This window comes from Erpetoichthys calabaricus, chromosome 7, assembly GCF_900747795.2.
Source record: "Erpetoichthys calabaricus chromosome 7, fErpCal1.3, whole genome shotgun sequence".
In the NCBI taxonomy this organism is placed as follows: domain Eukaryota; kingdom Metazoa; phylum Chordata; class Cladistia; order Polypteriformes; family Polypteridae; genus Erpetoichthys; species Erpetoichthys calabaricus.
The window spans coordinates 96,131,535-96,147,210 of record NC_041400.2 but is presented as its reverse complement, the minus strand read 5'-3'; the positions used below and the strand labels follow the sequence as shown (position 1 = coordinate 96,147,210).

The 15,676-nt window shown below is 36.8% G+C and overlaps 1 protein-coding gene across 2 annotated transcripts in view; it reads left to right on the top strand.

Moving 5' to 3' along the window:
- The window catches only part of tbck (TBC1 domain containing kinase), a 291,120-nt gene that overhangs the window by 120,451 nt on the left and 154,993 nt on the right, over nucleotides 1–15,676 (top strand). For both annotated transcript variants that reach the window (XM_051929957.1, XM_051929956.1), the window contains exons 20-21: nucleotides 3,384–3,469; nucleotides 5,678–5,714. In XM_051929957.1, coding sequence (XP_051785917.1) covers nucleotides 3,384–3,469; nucleotides 5,678–5,714 — 123 coding nt within the window. The remainder of the gene's footprint in view (nucleotides 1–3,383; nucleotides 3,470–5,677; nucleotides 5,715–15,676) is intronic.

Genomic DNA, 15,676 nt, shown 5'->3' with positions numbered 1-15,676 from the left:
ATTATATTTGTAACAACAACTACAGATGTGAACCTATTTCATTGTATCCAATGACTAGAAGGCAAAACTATTTTTTTCTATGACACCAAGAAATCATGATACAGTATATCATATATATATAGTATATATATATCAAGGCTGGCTTCCTTCAACATCTGCAATAAGATGCTGCAGATGTTCTATCAAACAGTTGTGGCGAGCGCCCTCTTCTACGCAGTGGTGTGCTGGGGAGGCAGCATTAAGAGGAAAGACGCCTCACGCCTGGACAAACTGGTGAGGAAGGCAGGCTCTATTGTTGGCATGGAGCTGGACAGTTTAACATCTGTGGCAGAGCGAAGGGCGCTCAGCAGGCTCCTATCAATTATGGAGAATCCACTGCATCCACTAAATAATGTCATCTCCAGACAGAAGAGCAGCTTCAGCGACAGACTGCTGTCACTGTCCTGCTCCACAGACAGATTGAGGAGATCGTTCCTCCCCCAAACTATGTGACTCTTTAATTCCACCAGGGGGGGTAAACGTTAATATTTAACATTATACATAGTTATTGTCTGTTTTTTTTCACCTGTATTATTATCATTCTTTAATTTAATATTATTTATTGTATCAGTATGCTGCTGCTGAAGAATGTGAATTTCCCATTGGGATTAATAAAGTATCTATCTATCTATCTATCTATCAGTCTCCAAAGCCACAGTCTTAAAATCCAATAAAGATCATACAGCATCTATGCTGTAATGTATTGATAAATTATTAACAGACTGTAACCACCAAGGGCAGGGGGACTCCTAAACCCCAAACCGCAATCACAGTAATGCACAGCACAGTTCTGGGTTTAAATAAAAGATTTTAATGTATTCGCCACATGTTTTCAATAAACACCTGTTCAAAGATCAATAACCAATACACACAATTCTATCAATTTCTTCCTGCTTCCTTCCTCCAAGAGTGTTGCCCAATGCCGCTGTACTCTGACTCCAAGATGTGAGGCTGCAGGCTCCTTTTCATGTATAACTCAGGACTGTTTCTGGTGTCACAGCACAGCATGTCAGGAGCACTTCTGTGTCACGTGGAAACCAATATTTTCATCCCCTGACAATGCCCTCTGGTTGCACCCAAGAACACCAGCTGGGCTGCACTCCAATTCCCATGCATTACTGTGGGATTGGGATCAGCTTTGAGGAATATTGCCACCTTCTGTGTAAGAGTATGAACCTTTCCTGGAATCCACATTCTTCTAGTTCATTAATTACAACTGATCCCAGCCAGGATGAAGATCATAGGGCATTCTGGGCTGGTTTGTGTCTCTAGTCCAGGAGTCCTTTAGTTATGCTGTCTAGTCTGGGCAAGAATTCCATCTCCATCCTGGTTGGGATGCCTGTCTGGCCTTCATTGGCACTTACAAGACATAACATCAAAATAATTTACTTTCACAGTGACCTTTTAAAAAATCAACACTTTTTTCCAAATATTACCATTTCATCATCACTTAGTGCCACACGGCCATTACAGTTAATTACAATGTGATACTGTAAGTGAGGGCTTTGTATCACATGCACTGCATGTCATGCTGAAAGAAATGAGTGTTTCTTATTTGTATGCCACTCACTTACTGAAAGCAGATGAGACATAGAAGGGTCGTCTGTATAATATAATTATATAGCATCATGTTTAATATAACTAATAAATGAAAGAGCACGCTGTATGAATGTTGCATTGTTAGTAAGAAATGTTATTCTAATTCTTTTGCTCTCTAACATTCTGAGCACTCTATCAATTTGAATATTCACAACTACCTGTGTTATTTTAAGCTTATAAACTTAATCTTTGAAACTGAAAATTACTACTTTGGCGTAGGTCACTGGTGTCAAGTGGTCTTTTGTGTACAGTACAAGAATATACTTTCGAGTCTAGTATATGCAATCTTCACTTTTTCTGTAACATTAGTTATATAATTGGCATACACCAGATTGTCCATGTTTATTGACTACTTCCCACTCTCCTTTCCTTATTTTGGTGGTTGGAGATTGTTTATTTACCATATTTGAGGGGAATAAAACCACACAACTCTCAAAAAATGACCACTTAACTAATTAATATATTTATTAAATTAAAAGTTGGTAAAGAATAAATTACCAAAAAAAGCAAAAATGAAAAAGAAATATTTTATTAATCACCTGTTAAAGTAAACACCTAACACCACACTGCAGTAAACACTTCATTGGAAAAAATAAGAAAACATCATGCTTCTTCTTTTTTCACAAAGCTAAGGCATCAGCAGACACCACCCTTAGATGGCATGTTAACTTGCCTTATCAAGTTAAATAATTTAGGTAAATTAGAGATAGTTAAGTGACTGTTTATATGTTTGTCATTTAAAGTTTTATATTTCCATGGAACAATATAAGATACAATTCTTTCCATGTGCTATGTGTTTTTTTATTTTTCCATTTATTACACAAACTGTAATGAATGATACCTCCTTGTGCATTCTATTGTTTGATAGATGCTGTTAAAGCATCTGTGATGTTTTCTGATGCTGTTTAATTCAAGTGCTTTCGATAGTATAATAGGTAGCTCCTTAAGATTGTTAGTATCTATTTTAATATTTTCAGTTTATTAGCATATTTGCATAACAGTTTTACATCATGTAAATAATATAATCAGGATATGTTACACTTATTTTCATTCTTTTTTTTTCTATAGAACTCCATTGACAGGTTAAGGGAGTTGTCCAAGATCACATTCAGAGTCAAAAACAGAAACTGAACTAGCAGTCTTTTCTTTCAAAGTTCAATGTCATAGCCACTCAATTATAGATGCCCTTACTAGCATAAGCCTTTTATCCTAGTTTGGTTGCTTGCTTTCTCTGTTCCTACTTTTTAATCATCTTATTATAGGGTTATCTAGATTTCAAACTATTTGAATATCTTTACTGGTCAGTTATTTTAATTGTATCATTGCACATTCATTACAACAGAGTACTTGGGAATTTTGCACCCAAGGCTTGTGATAGTCGCCACTGTTTCAATGTACATATGTTGCCCTTCTTAAATACTTGTGTTGTGATATTGGACACTCACTCGGTGTACATATGTTGTTCTTCCTACGTACCTGTGTTCTGTTCTATTCATTTTAACAAGAGCATTATTTAAATGTTTGTTATTAGTGTTTCTAGGATATGTGGACATTAGCCCAGTGGAATTTTGCTCTGTGTTCAGGTAGTCCAGTCTGACTCTGGATTACATGATAACAAAAAAAAAAAACCTGAATCATGGAGTACTGTATCATTACAGTGTGGGTTCTTGAAAGATTAGTCCAGAATAATAGCTTTTATTTTTTTATCCTTGAGATTTACTGTAATGTTTATTTTTTGATTCCAGAGTACTTAACTGTGTTTTCACAAATGATAGCCTTCCATGACCCAGAGCTGAGTAATCATCTAAATGAGATTGGCTTCATACCAGATGTAAGTAATTCAGTACCTCCTTTTGTGATATCCAGTTCAGCATTTCATACAACAAACCATGGTGATTGCAAAAATATTGATCAGTTTTCTGTTTTGGCAACAGTTAAAGGACTGAACACTTTCACTTTTCTGGCCAATAATTAGACATATTTCAATGCTACGTCTAATATAATATTTAGTAAGAAAGAAGCAAAAATGAAATTTAATGCTTGTTATTAAATTATGCCATGACAGCATAGTTAGGTATTAGTCAAGTTTCATTTCTCCCGTTTCATTTTCAGGAATAATCAGTGTGCCTATCATTGATCCATCTCCATGGCCGACATTTTAAGTTTACAGCAGAAGCATTGTTTTGCATAGTTATGTATATTTAACACATACTTTCTTTGCAAGGATTAACTTATTGTAGTATGTTCCAGTAACAATTAAGTCATAGATTTGCATTTGGTTTGAGTTAGTGCTGAGCTGACAAGCATCTTGAATTCCCTTGTATATAAAAAAGAGAAAATCAGCTTTTTTTCAGAGATTCAAAAATGTAGACTTGAACATAATGAGCATCCATTGGTGTTATCCTTCAAAATGCTGTTTTTGAATGTCATTCATTTAGAAAATATATTTTTTTATTAAAGGTCTCCTTGGTCTATAGTGTTTACCCTATAATATATGTATGTAGTTTGAACAATATTATGAACCTCTGGCAAAATGATGGAGGCTGTGTTTGCTAATGAATTTTAAGTCAGTATTTATATAAACAATTTAAATTTTTTTGAGTGTATGCTTCATACAATTGGATGTCTGGGAGCTAACCTACAAACAGCATTGTAAAAATGTAGTTACCACTTTTGTTTTGCTGTGCTTGTATATTCTAGTTCCACCAATCAAATAGTATGTTTACATTGGAGAGCTGAGAAGCTTGAATTGAAAATCGATGCTTACAGCAGAAATTTATGGTCACTTGAAGGAAACAAGTTGTGAAAATACTATTTATGTGGGAAAGCTACCATAAGCATTGTTTCTGTCTATCTTTTGACTGTTTATCTAACTATTTATTTATCTGTCTGTCTGTTTGCCTCCTTGTCAACAGAGAAATACATTCATTTTTATTGTCTATATGCCCAGGAGAACATTGCATCTTGATTGCATTTAAATGAAAGATTATTTTGTACATCTTTGTAGATTGTGTTTAGATAAGTCTTTGTTAGTTGACTAAAAGTTTAATTTTTATAACTTTAGAGGGAATGTAATTCACTGATGACTAGAATACATGCTTTCAGCATACTTTCTTATTTATGTGTTATACAGCTCTTTTCTGTGAAAAGTGTGTTAGGATAATATATTGATGCATGGAATATATTTAAAAATGAGAATTTGATCTATAGTATTTTATGTGTTATACAGCTCTTTTCTGTGAAAAGTGTGTTAGGATAATATATTGATGCATGGAATATATTTAAAAATTAGAATTTGATCTATAGTATTTTATCTTCTTAAAACAATACAAAAAAAATATAATGAAAAAGGTAATATCAACTCTATAAATAACTGTTTTACACTTAGACGTTTCAGCACACACTAGACTTGCCCACAAATGTTTTAGCCAAATATACCAAATTTTTAAAACATCTACAGCTTTTGCTGCATTTATGTTTTACTGTATATTATGTGAAACCAAGAACATTATTGTCCCACATGTAAAATGTAAACAAAAAAAAGCATGTTTTGGATTTTAAAGGTTGCTTGTTAAAGGATACGTTAATGTCCTTTGTATGTTGGCACTGCACAGCATTTAATGCTTTTTGCTGTAGCTTTTTCTTTTAAATTTTTTAATTCTAATAACACTTAATATAATTATGAAGAAGATGAGTCCATTAAATTATCCATTTACTTTATTCATTTATAGCATGTCATAGAGGATCTGGAGGGTTCCAGTACTGCTGGAAGTCAGTATTACTGCCACACTGCCATTACTGTATTTCATTTATTTTTTTGCCAGTTTTTTCTATTATTTGCCCTTGAAACATAATACAAATGTGTCCATTCATTATTTTAAAAAGTAATGGATAAACTAGTGGTTCTTGTTTTTTATGTGAATGTATTTTGTGTATCTAAGTGAGTTTTTATAAGAGTCCTCTAGATGGCAGTGTTACCAATTTTTTTTGTTTTTATGACCATCTTTGGTTCAACTGTTTTAATGTTTTTCTTTTTTAGCTATATGCCATTCCTTGGTTCCTTACCATGTTTACACGTGAGTATCATTTAGTTAAACAGACCAATTCCTACTTGTTTTATATTATGCAGCACTAGTTTATTTTTCTTGCTCATTAACTTTTAATGATACATATGTTTTAATGTGCCTAGCTTATAACTTACGATTTGCTAAATAATGGTTCACAAAAATTTACTATTAAATGTAACTATTCTGAAGTCATTATATTTTCTTAACATGCACCCCTCCAGAACTGTTCTTCCATCATTCTTCCTTCTGCATAGCCTAATAATACTCTGGCCTAATGGTTCAACAGTTCCTCTTCCCAAACACCATATTTTCTGGCATCTTAACTGTAATAGTAATTTTTGGAGCCATAAACATACATACTCAGTTAAAAAATGAATGATTCAAATGTATAAAAATGCCACTCCTACCTCTGGGTAGTAGTGAATATAACTGTATTAACACTTCAAAGTAATGCTACTTTTTGTACTCTATCCTTATTTTTGGGAGACGTTAGTATTCAGATATTTTGCTGTCCAGTGTTTATTATTGTGCTGATGTTTCTGCACATGTAAAATCTCTGTGAATGTGTTAAGTTGCGCTTAGTCTTTACACTTCAATTTGTCTGAGGACTGAGTTAAGTATTTTCAGGAGAGTTGGATTGTGAGAGAAAACAACTAGGATTGTACTTAAGAAATTGAACATAGCAAATCTGGCAATTTGGAACATCCCAAAATAGACAATATCAGTTAAAAACAACTGGGCCAGCAGGACTCCAGCCACCGTGAAAAACCTTACACTGTTCCAATGTGGTGCTGAGGTGTCACCCACTACACTCGGGTCCCAATCTAGATGGTTCATTGTGCAGTGCATACTTCTAACCCCCCTCTCAGCAGGAAAAAGCAATTGTAGTCTATAATAAAAAATAATTGCTTAAGTAACTCAAATATGATTGTCACTTAAATCAGTTAAACAGATGATGCCAATACAGGAGAGTTCTAAAGGCCACATGATAAGATGCATGGAAGTATTATATCACTGCTTCTAGAAGTAGGTCACTCATTCCATTTATCTTCCATGTTGTGCATTTGCTTATTCATTTAAGAGACACTGAGGCCTGTGTTTACAGTAATATGAGAAATGCAAAACTCAGCACTGGTACCAGTCAATCGCAAGGCACACTTAATGATAATACTATGTATAACATTTTTTTATTTTTCAAACTGATTAGTCCAGTTCAGAATCATGGTAGGGCCATTCCTAACAGTATCTAATAGTATCTAGTATCAGTACTAACAAGCCCATCTTAGCATTCATCCACATACACATACAAATACACTCACATGGGGTCAGTTTAGAGCTGCTGCTTAGACTAACCTGTGTTTTTTTGAGATTATGGATGAAGAATTGGAGTACCATGAGAAACCACAAGAAGAACCTGCAAAGTTTATTAGTGAATCAGCAGTGCTAGTCACTGAGCCTTTTTAACACCTACAAAGTGAACCTCATTGTTTAAATCTAGTCAGGCATGCTTCTCACTTACCATAAAAGAGACTAAAATCAAGATTCCCCATGCTTCAAACCAAGTAAATAAAAATGGCATCAAAAAGCATTTGTCAAAACATCAAAAAAAAGGCCAGCCTGGTATGTGTGCGTATAAGTAATTTTGGTGATGTGTTTTGTAATAGATGGGCATAACATCAAAGGTTGTGTATTATACATGTAAGAATAGGCATTGGTTCCCCACACTGCTGAACATAATTTAAAAAATATTAAGAACACGAATGGCAGGGTGAACAGAAACATAGACTGTATGTGTATAGAACATACAGTGCATCCAGAAAGTATTCACAGCGCATCACTTTTTCCACATTTTGTTATGTTACAGCCTTATTCCAAAATGGATTAAATTAATTTTTCCTCAAAATTCTACACACAACACCCCATAATGACAATGTGAAAAAAGTTTACTTGAGGTTTTTGCAAATTTGTAAAAATAATAAAATTGAGAAAGCACATGTACATAAGTATTCACAGCCTTTGCCGTGAAGCTCGAAATTGAGCTCAGGTGCATCCTGTTTCCCCTGATCATCCTTGAGCTGTTTCTGCAGCTTAATTGGAGTCCACCTGTGGTAAATTCAGTTGACTGGACATGATTTGGAAAGGCACACACCTGTCTATATAAGGTACCACAGTTGACAGTTCATGTCAGAGCACAAACCAAGCATGAAGTCAAAGGAATTGTCTGTAGACCTCCGAGACAGGATTGTCTCGAGGCACATATCTGGGGAAGGTTACAGAAAAATATCTGCTGCTTTGAAGGTCCCAATGAGCACAGTGGCCTCCATCATCCGTAAGTGGAAGAAGTTCGAAACCACCAGGACTCTTCCTAGAGCTGGCCGGCCATCTAAACTGAGCGATCGGGGGAGAAGGGCCTTAGTCAGGGAGGTGACCAAGAACCCGGTGGTCACTCTGTCAGAGCTCCAGAGGTCCTCTGTGGAGAGAGGAGAACCTTCCAGAAGGACAACCATCTCTGCAGCAATCCACCAATCAGGCCTGTATGGTAGAGTGGCCAGACGGAAGCCACTCCTTAGTAAAAGGCATATGGCAGCCCGCCTGGAGTTTGCCAAAAGGCACCTGAAGGACTCTCAGACCATGAGAAAGAAAATTCTCTGGTCTGATGAGACAAAGATTGAACTCTTTGGTGTGAATGCCAGACGTCACGTTTGGAGGAAACCATGACCATGTAGCTTGAGAAAATACTAATAAATAACCTTCATTACATTTGATTTATATTCAAATGTGCAAAAGTGCACCTTGCATTTAATTTTGTAATATTTTTCTGACCTATTAAGATATTATGGAATGCTTCGTATAATAATTAATTTAAAGGGGTATATTAATTAGGTCCATTGTTATATAATATAAGCCTCAAAATATTATCTTAAGCACTTACCATTTTGGTTTCTTAGTAATTTCTACATTTTATTCATAAGGACTAAGAAGCCTGCCTCTACAGTCTTTATCTTCCAAGATGCACAACCCTAAATTGCAGTCATACTTGAGCAGAGCATTCTAAGAGCACAAGGGGGCTACACACCCCCTGCTCGCTTCGCTCGCCTACCCCCGGCGTTTTGAACCCGTGACCGCTGGGCAGCCACGTGTGAGGATGACGCACGTTTAATACGGAGCGTTCGCCCGTGTCACTTTGGGGCCCCCCACTGTTAATACGGAGCTTTGTTCGTACTATTATGCGGTGCATTGTGGAGTACTGCGGACCCCGTAGTGTTTCCAGTTTCAGTTTGTATCTCTGTTAGTCGAGCTTTTGTTTTTGAAGCTTTTGAATTCCGGTCTTCATTATCTGTAACCTGCTGTCCATGTGTTTGGCCCCCTTGTTTAACCTGTTTATGAAGTTTTACTTTGCTTTCTACTCTGTCTTTCATTTCTGATCTCGCTTTATTCTGCTTTTGTTTCAATGACACCTGGTCCGTGGTGAATATATTTTCCCTTTTTTGAGTAATAATTTTCATTTGTTTGCGATACTGTGATGTTTTTCGTACTGTTAATAATGCATCACTGTAATGTGATTCACCTATGCTGTATAGTTTGGACGCGTGAGGATGACGTATGTTTAATACGGAGCGTTCTCCCGTGTCACTCTGGGTCTCTCCACTGTTACTACGAAGCTCTTTCCGAACTATTATGCGGTGCATTGTGGAGCACTGTGGACTCTGTAGTGTCTCCCGTTTCACTTCGTATCTCGTTTAGTCGAGCTCTTTCTTTTTGGAGCAGTGCATGCCTGGTCTGCGGCATTTAAGATGCACGTTGTAGGCGCCTGCGTTCATTAATTATATCCAGGCAGGCGCGTGTTTGTATCTCGGTCACTCGAGTTGTGTCGTGTTGAATCCGTGCCTGCTTTGCCTACGTAGTTTGAGACGCGCGTTGTAGGCGTACACGTTCATTAGATCTGTCCACGCGGGGTCGGTGTCGAAGCTGTGTTAGTTGTTGAGCTGTTTGGTTTTGGAGCCGAGACAGTTTTGCTTCCGCGGTTTCAGACGCGTGTCCGTACTATCTCGGGTTTGATGTATGAACCTTTGTGGACTCCGTAGTGTGTCCCGTTTCACTCTAGGGCGGGGCGTTGACTCCTCTTGTTTTACTATGCCTCCTCCTGCGCCTTCACCACGCATTAGTGCCACTCACAATATGGCGGCGACGCCTGCGCCTTCCGTATTATGTCGGTTTTTACCATGCTGTGTAGGCGCGTTTGCCTTTTGTACTTTACCGCGCCTTCCGACGTACGATGTAGGCGCCTGCACCTTCCGGGTCCGCCTCTGCTGTGTGGTGTGGACGTTTAACTGTTGTTGTTTCTGCCTTCATATTCTGTATCTCGGTGTGCATATGTTTCGTGCCTAGGTTTTTTTGAAGCTGTTGCATTCCAGTTTTCATCATCTGTAACCCGCTCTCCATGTGTTCGTCCCCATTCTTTAATCCCTTTATAAAGTTTTACTTTGTTTCCTACTCTGTGTTTTATTTCTGACCTTGCTTTATCCTGCTTGCTGCATGTCAGACGGTTCATAGTCTCTCTCGTTTTACTCTGGGGAGGGGGGCTTTGTTCTGTAACCTCCTCTCCATGTGTTTGTCCCTGTTCTTTAACCTCTTTATGACGTTTTACTTTTTTTCCTACTCTGATGGTTCGTAGTCTCTCCAGTTTTGCTCTGGTGCGGGGGTCGGGGGGGGCTTTGTGTCTTTATAGCCTAATTATCCAATAATGTCAGATTTAATCTAAATTTTTTGTTTAATGATATTTGAATTTCTTTATCTATGCTTTAAGTATCTTTCTAGAATGAAGAGTCAAATACCACAAACAAAAAAGAATGCAAAAGACTGATAGTAACTCTTTCAGAGAAATAAATTAACTTTGAAAAAAGAGGTTTAAACCAACAACTGCTCGTAAATTCTATATAAGATGAATGCTGAAAATACTTTTTAATTAGAATTCTTCTGAGTAAATACATTTTAAAAAGACAAGCTTCCTCTCAGATTTTTTAAGTATTACTTAATTGCACTGGAAAATTGCTGCATTTTGAGTTTTTTTATACTTTGCAGACTAAATCGGTGCACAGTATGGCAGTGGCAATACTGAAAAAGTGTAAAGTAGCAGCTGTTTTAAGTGAACAGGCATCAATTAAAAAGACAGAGAGAACATCCATCCATCCATTATGCAACCCGCTGAATCTGAACACAGGGTCATGGGGGTCTGCTGGAGCCAATCCCAGCCAACCCAGGGCACAAGGCAGGAACCAATCCTGGGCAGGGTGCCAACCCACCTCAGGACACACACAAACACACCCACACACCAAGCACACACTAGGGCCAATTTAGAATCGCCAATCCACCTAACCTGCATGTCTTTGGACTGTGGGAGGAAACCGGAGCGCCCGGAGGAAACCCACGCAGACACGAGGAGAACATGCAAACTCCACGCAGGGAGGACCCGGGAAGCAAACCCAGGTCCCCAGGTCTCCCAACTGCGAGGCAGCAGCGCTACCCACTGCGCCACCGTGCCGCCCCTACAGAGAGAACATGTTGGTCTTATTTTATTTTTATTTTATTTTGACAAGTGAATGTCAAGACACACCATAAATATACCATCGAAGAAATGTAGCGATTTTCGGTTTTTGTGTAGCCGATGTAGCGGTTTTTTTATTTAACATTATTTTCTTTCTGTATTTAGTTTAAAAAACAGTTAATTTTGAACTACATTATCTTTGTACTCACCATTTTTTATTACCCATATGATTCATTCAACTTCACATTGAGCATAACTGATGGAACCTTGGTGTCTGATTCTGATTATTTTGCCTTGATAATTACTGAACTTAAACATGTCAAAGAAGAAAATCATATACTTCAGGATTTATTAAATGCATGTATTTAGAGAAATTTTGTAAGTGGTAAATCTATGATCGCACAGAGCAGAAAATAATAAGGATAAATTAAGACAGTGAGAGTCAAGTGATTTGGAAATAAAAATGTAATGTAACTGATTCCTAAAAAGCATGTATGGTAAGCAGAAAAAAAATGAAAATCCTTTTGCATATGGGATAAGAAATTGAATTAACTAGGCATAGATCATAAATAAACTTGGCTAGAGTGGTGATGGCAGGAATAATTTGATTGATCACAACTTTTTGTGATCACAACTTGCAAGATTTGGGTGATGGTTATAAGTTTAGATAAGTAGGAGTCTCATGACTGCTAGAGAAACAGAGAGAAGAAAGGTAATGGAATGAAAGGAGTGGAGAACATTGATCTTATTTTTAAATGAACAAGTTTTCTTTTTTTTCCTAAGGCTTACAATCTTGTCAGGTGTTTTGATCTGAATAATAAAATGCCTTGTGTCTTCCTAATCACTTCAGAGAACTACATAAGAAAACTAAATTGTGAATTTCCCCTTGGGATTAATAAAGTCTATCTATCTATCTATCTATCTATCTATCTATCTATCTATCTATCTATCTATCTATCTATCTATCTATCTATCTATCTATCTATCTATCTATCTATCTATCTATCTATCTATCTATCTATCTATCTATCTATCTATCTATCTATCTATCTATCTATCTATCTATCGTGAAAGTCCTGGGGCCTCATGTATAATGCCGTCTGTAGAATACACACTATAACATGCCGTTCGTACGCACAAAAAAATACAGATGCATAAATCTGTGTGTTTGCCAACTTCCACGTTCTTCCGCTACATAAATCCCGATCAGCATGAAAAGTAACGCACGTGCACGCGCCTTCTGTACCTGCTTCTTAAACGGGCTTTCTCTTTCTCCGACAGGACACATAATCCATTACATTCGTGATATTACAGCTCTCTGAATAATTAAAATACTGAGATGTATACGTGATATCTTTTTCATGATGATAGGAATGAAAGCATGTTATTAAACATGGGAACATGGTGGCGCAGTGCTTGTTCATGTCTCATGCAAGAGGCTTGCTGCGCCATGCGTGACCTTCGATGAAATAATTTATTACGGAATTACTGTCTATTTCAAACGTACTAACCTCCAATTCCTGTCCTTTTCTTTCTCCAAATACCCAATTGCCACACAATCACCTCTGTAATAGACGTGAAGCCATTTGTAAGCTTAGAACGCCGATTCTTCAAAACTTTTAAGGAACACTGAAATATCTTCGTAGTACATGTTTAATTTTTCTATCCGTCTATCCTTCCAGTGTCGCGTCAGCACCAGTAAGAATACAACGTAATGCAAGAACAATCCCTGAACTAGCTAGTGCTGCGGCACCGTGTCCTCACATATTTAATTATTAACAATACAGATTATTAAATGAAGTTAAAGTTTTATCTGTATAATATAATCAACATATTTTGCTGCATTTCATCTTAAAAATTATATCGTCATCATATGTAAATACACGCTTTATAAAGTGGCGCAGGTTGTGCAATATTATAACTGTAGTGCAAGTTTTCAGTGAGGTAATTGTACTTATAAGTACAAATAGTTCTACAGGGAGCACTTGATGGACTGATTGAGTGCGTTTATAGTTCTTGGGATGAAACTTTTTCTAAACCGCGAAGTCCGACAGGAAAGTCTCTGAAACGTTTTACCATGGCTCAGGCAGCGTCTGCTTCATGCTGTATACTGATAATTCTCTTTCCAATTAGCTGCTGCTGTGATTCCCCATTCAGATACAGTGATATAAATACTCCAAGTGGTGCAGTGAGAGTAATATGGAAAAAGATAATCTGCTGTGGCAACCCTTAACGGGAGCAGCTGAACTAAGAAGAACATGCATTGAGAGTAACAACGCTAAAGCAGTTATGGTATTTGGAATACTATGGCTATTCCCTGGACCATTATATTGCTGCAGGTTAATTACAATCAGATGCATTACACTAATGAACAATATGCAGTTAGTTTCAGTGTATTTATAAAGCCGCGTCAGGAATGTGGATCTAAGAAGGAAAGGGTGACCACACAGGAACAGTAGCACTGCTTTGACGCTGGGTGCCGCCAGTCTGCAAAACCAAGCGGAGAAATTGCATATGCCAGGGTATGAGGTACCGTGGAAATGTGCGTGGCTTTACACGAAGTTTAGGTTTTATACATCGCAATTTGAGTGTGGAAACGTTCGTACGCAACATTTCTGTGCGTACGCACCGTTTATACATGAGGCCCCTGGACATTGACAGAAATTGATAAAAAATACTCAAACCTGATATGTAATAGAAATAAAATCTTGCTGGACTACTTCAAATGCCCTGCTTTGTGCCCCAGGACATACAAATTATCATCAATATACTAATAATCCAATTGTCCATCAATCACTGAGAATTTGGAACCAATGCAGGAAGCACTTTAAGATGGAGAAGCTTTTATCTGTTGCACCTCTACGTGATAATCACCTTTTTCTACCCTCTCAATCCTGCACAGCTGTTAATGCTTGGAACATGTCTGGGATTAAAACATTTAGATAACTGAATGTAGATAATGTCTATGTATCTTATGAACAGGTACACTTCAAATTAACTTCCCATCAACACAATTTGTCCGTTCAATACTTTCAAATCATAAACATTGCTAAAAGGACCAATTTTCCTCACATCCAACCCATTTCAGTTCCAGAGGCAATATTGATCAGTCTTGAAGACTCAGACAGAATCTCAATAATATCTAAAACATTTTAAAGTCTCTTCTTTACAAAGATCCCAGGGTAGGATGGGGAAAGGATCTTTCACTTAACATTTCAAAAAAGAGTGAAAGGGCACTCCAAGCTCCACATGTGCAAAAAGTATTCATTCTTTTATCAATTAATTGTATCTCAATTAAAGTTGTCCAAAATGTATCCAGGACAAGATTCAACCTGTGAACTTTACTAGCTCCAGCCTGACTGGGCCACATGTTTTGGGCGTGCACCAAATTAGCATCATTCTGGAGAAAAATCTTTGAATACCTATCAAACAGTCTTGGTGTCACAGTCACTCCTAACCCATTAAGAACTGTGTTTGGTGTACTCCCGAATGGGCTTAAAGTGGAGAAGAACAGATTGTAATTGCCTTTACTTCACTACATAGACTTATCTTGCTCAACTGGAAGAATCCCAGCCTCCCTCTTATAAGTCAGTGGGTAGCAGATGTTCTATGCTATTTGAAATCGGGGAAAAAATACATTCTCACTTAGAGAATCTGTTCAAAACTTTTTTTTTAATATTGCAAGATTTAATTAATCAAACTTTAGATAAAGCATTTATATCGGAGAAAAGGACATTCTACTTTATTTGTTGATTTTAAAGATTTCCTCATGCTGTTGCCGCTCCTTCTTTCTCTCAGGCAGGGGTTGAATTCTGTTTTATTAAATTCAACTTGATTGTATGGAATGTTGTTTTCTTTAAATAAAATCAATAAAAGAAAATAATAATTTCTAGCTTACTGAAAATATACTACACTAAATATTTCAACACCTTCTGTACTTTAAGATACTAGCTACCTTAAGAATTTGTTTATTTTTAATTGCTTTTTGAGAGCCTAACAGTATACCATGTAGATAAAAGGTTTGATTTTGTACATGTCATGTACAAAACTCCAAAATGGAAGATCATTAAGACAAAAAATGTGCAGAAATCAGATCAAGTTTTCTTATGATTTTTTAGCACTGAAACTTTGCTTTTTTAATAGGGTACAGCTCATTTATAGTATGTTCATATGTGACTAGCTATTAGTGTAAATTATGAATTGCAAATATTTCCATTTTAAGCAGTTATTTAATAAAATATCAATGTATGGCAGATGAGTAAAGATGGAAGTAATATAGTATAATTTTGTGCATTGGGAGAAATTAGTATATTAATGACATGTCCAATTATAAATAAAAAACAGAAGTTTAAAAGTGCTGAGTTAAGTCATAAATTTTTGACTAGTAAAGAACTATTGTGTTTTCGAGGAAAAAGGGGGCCTCATA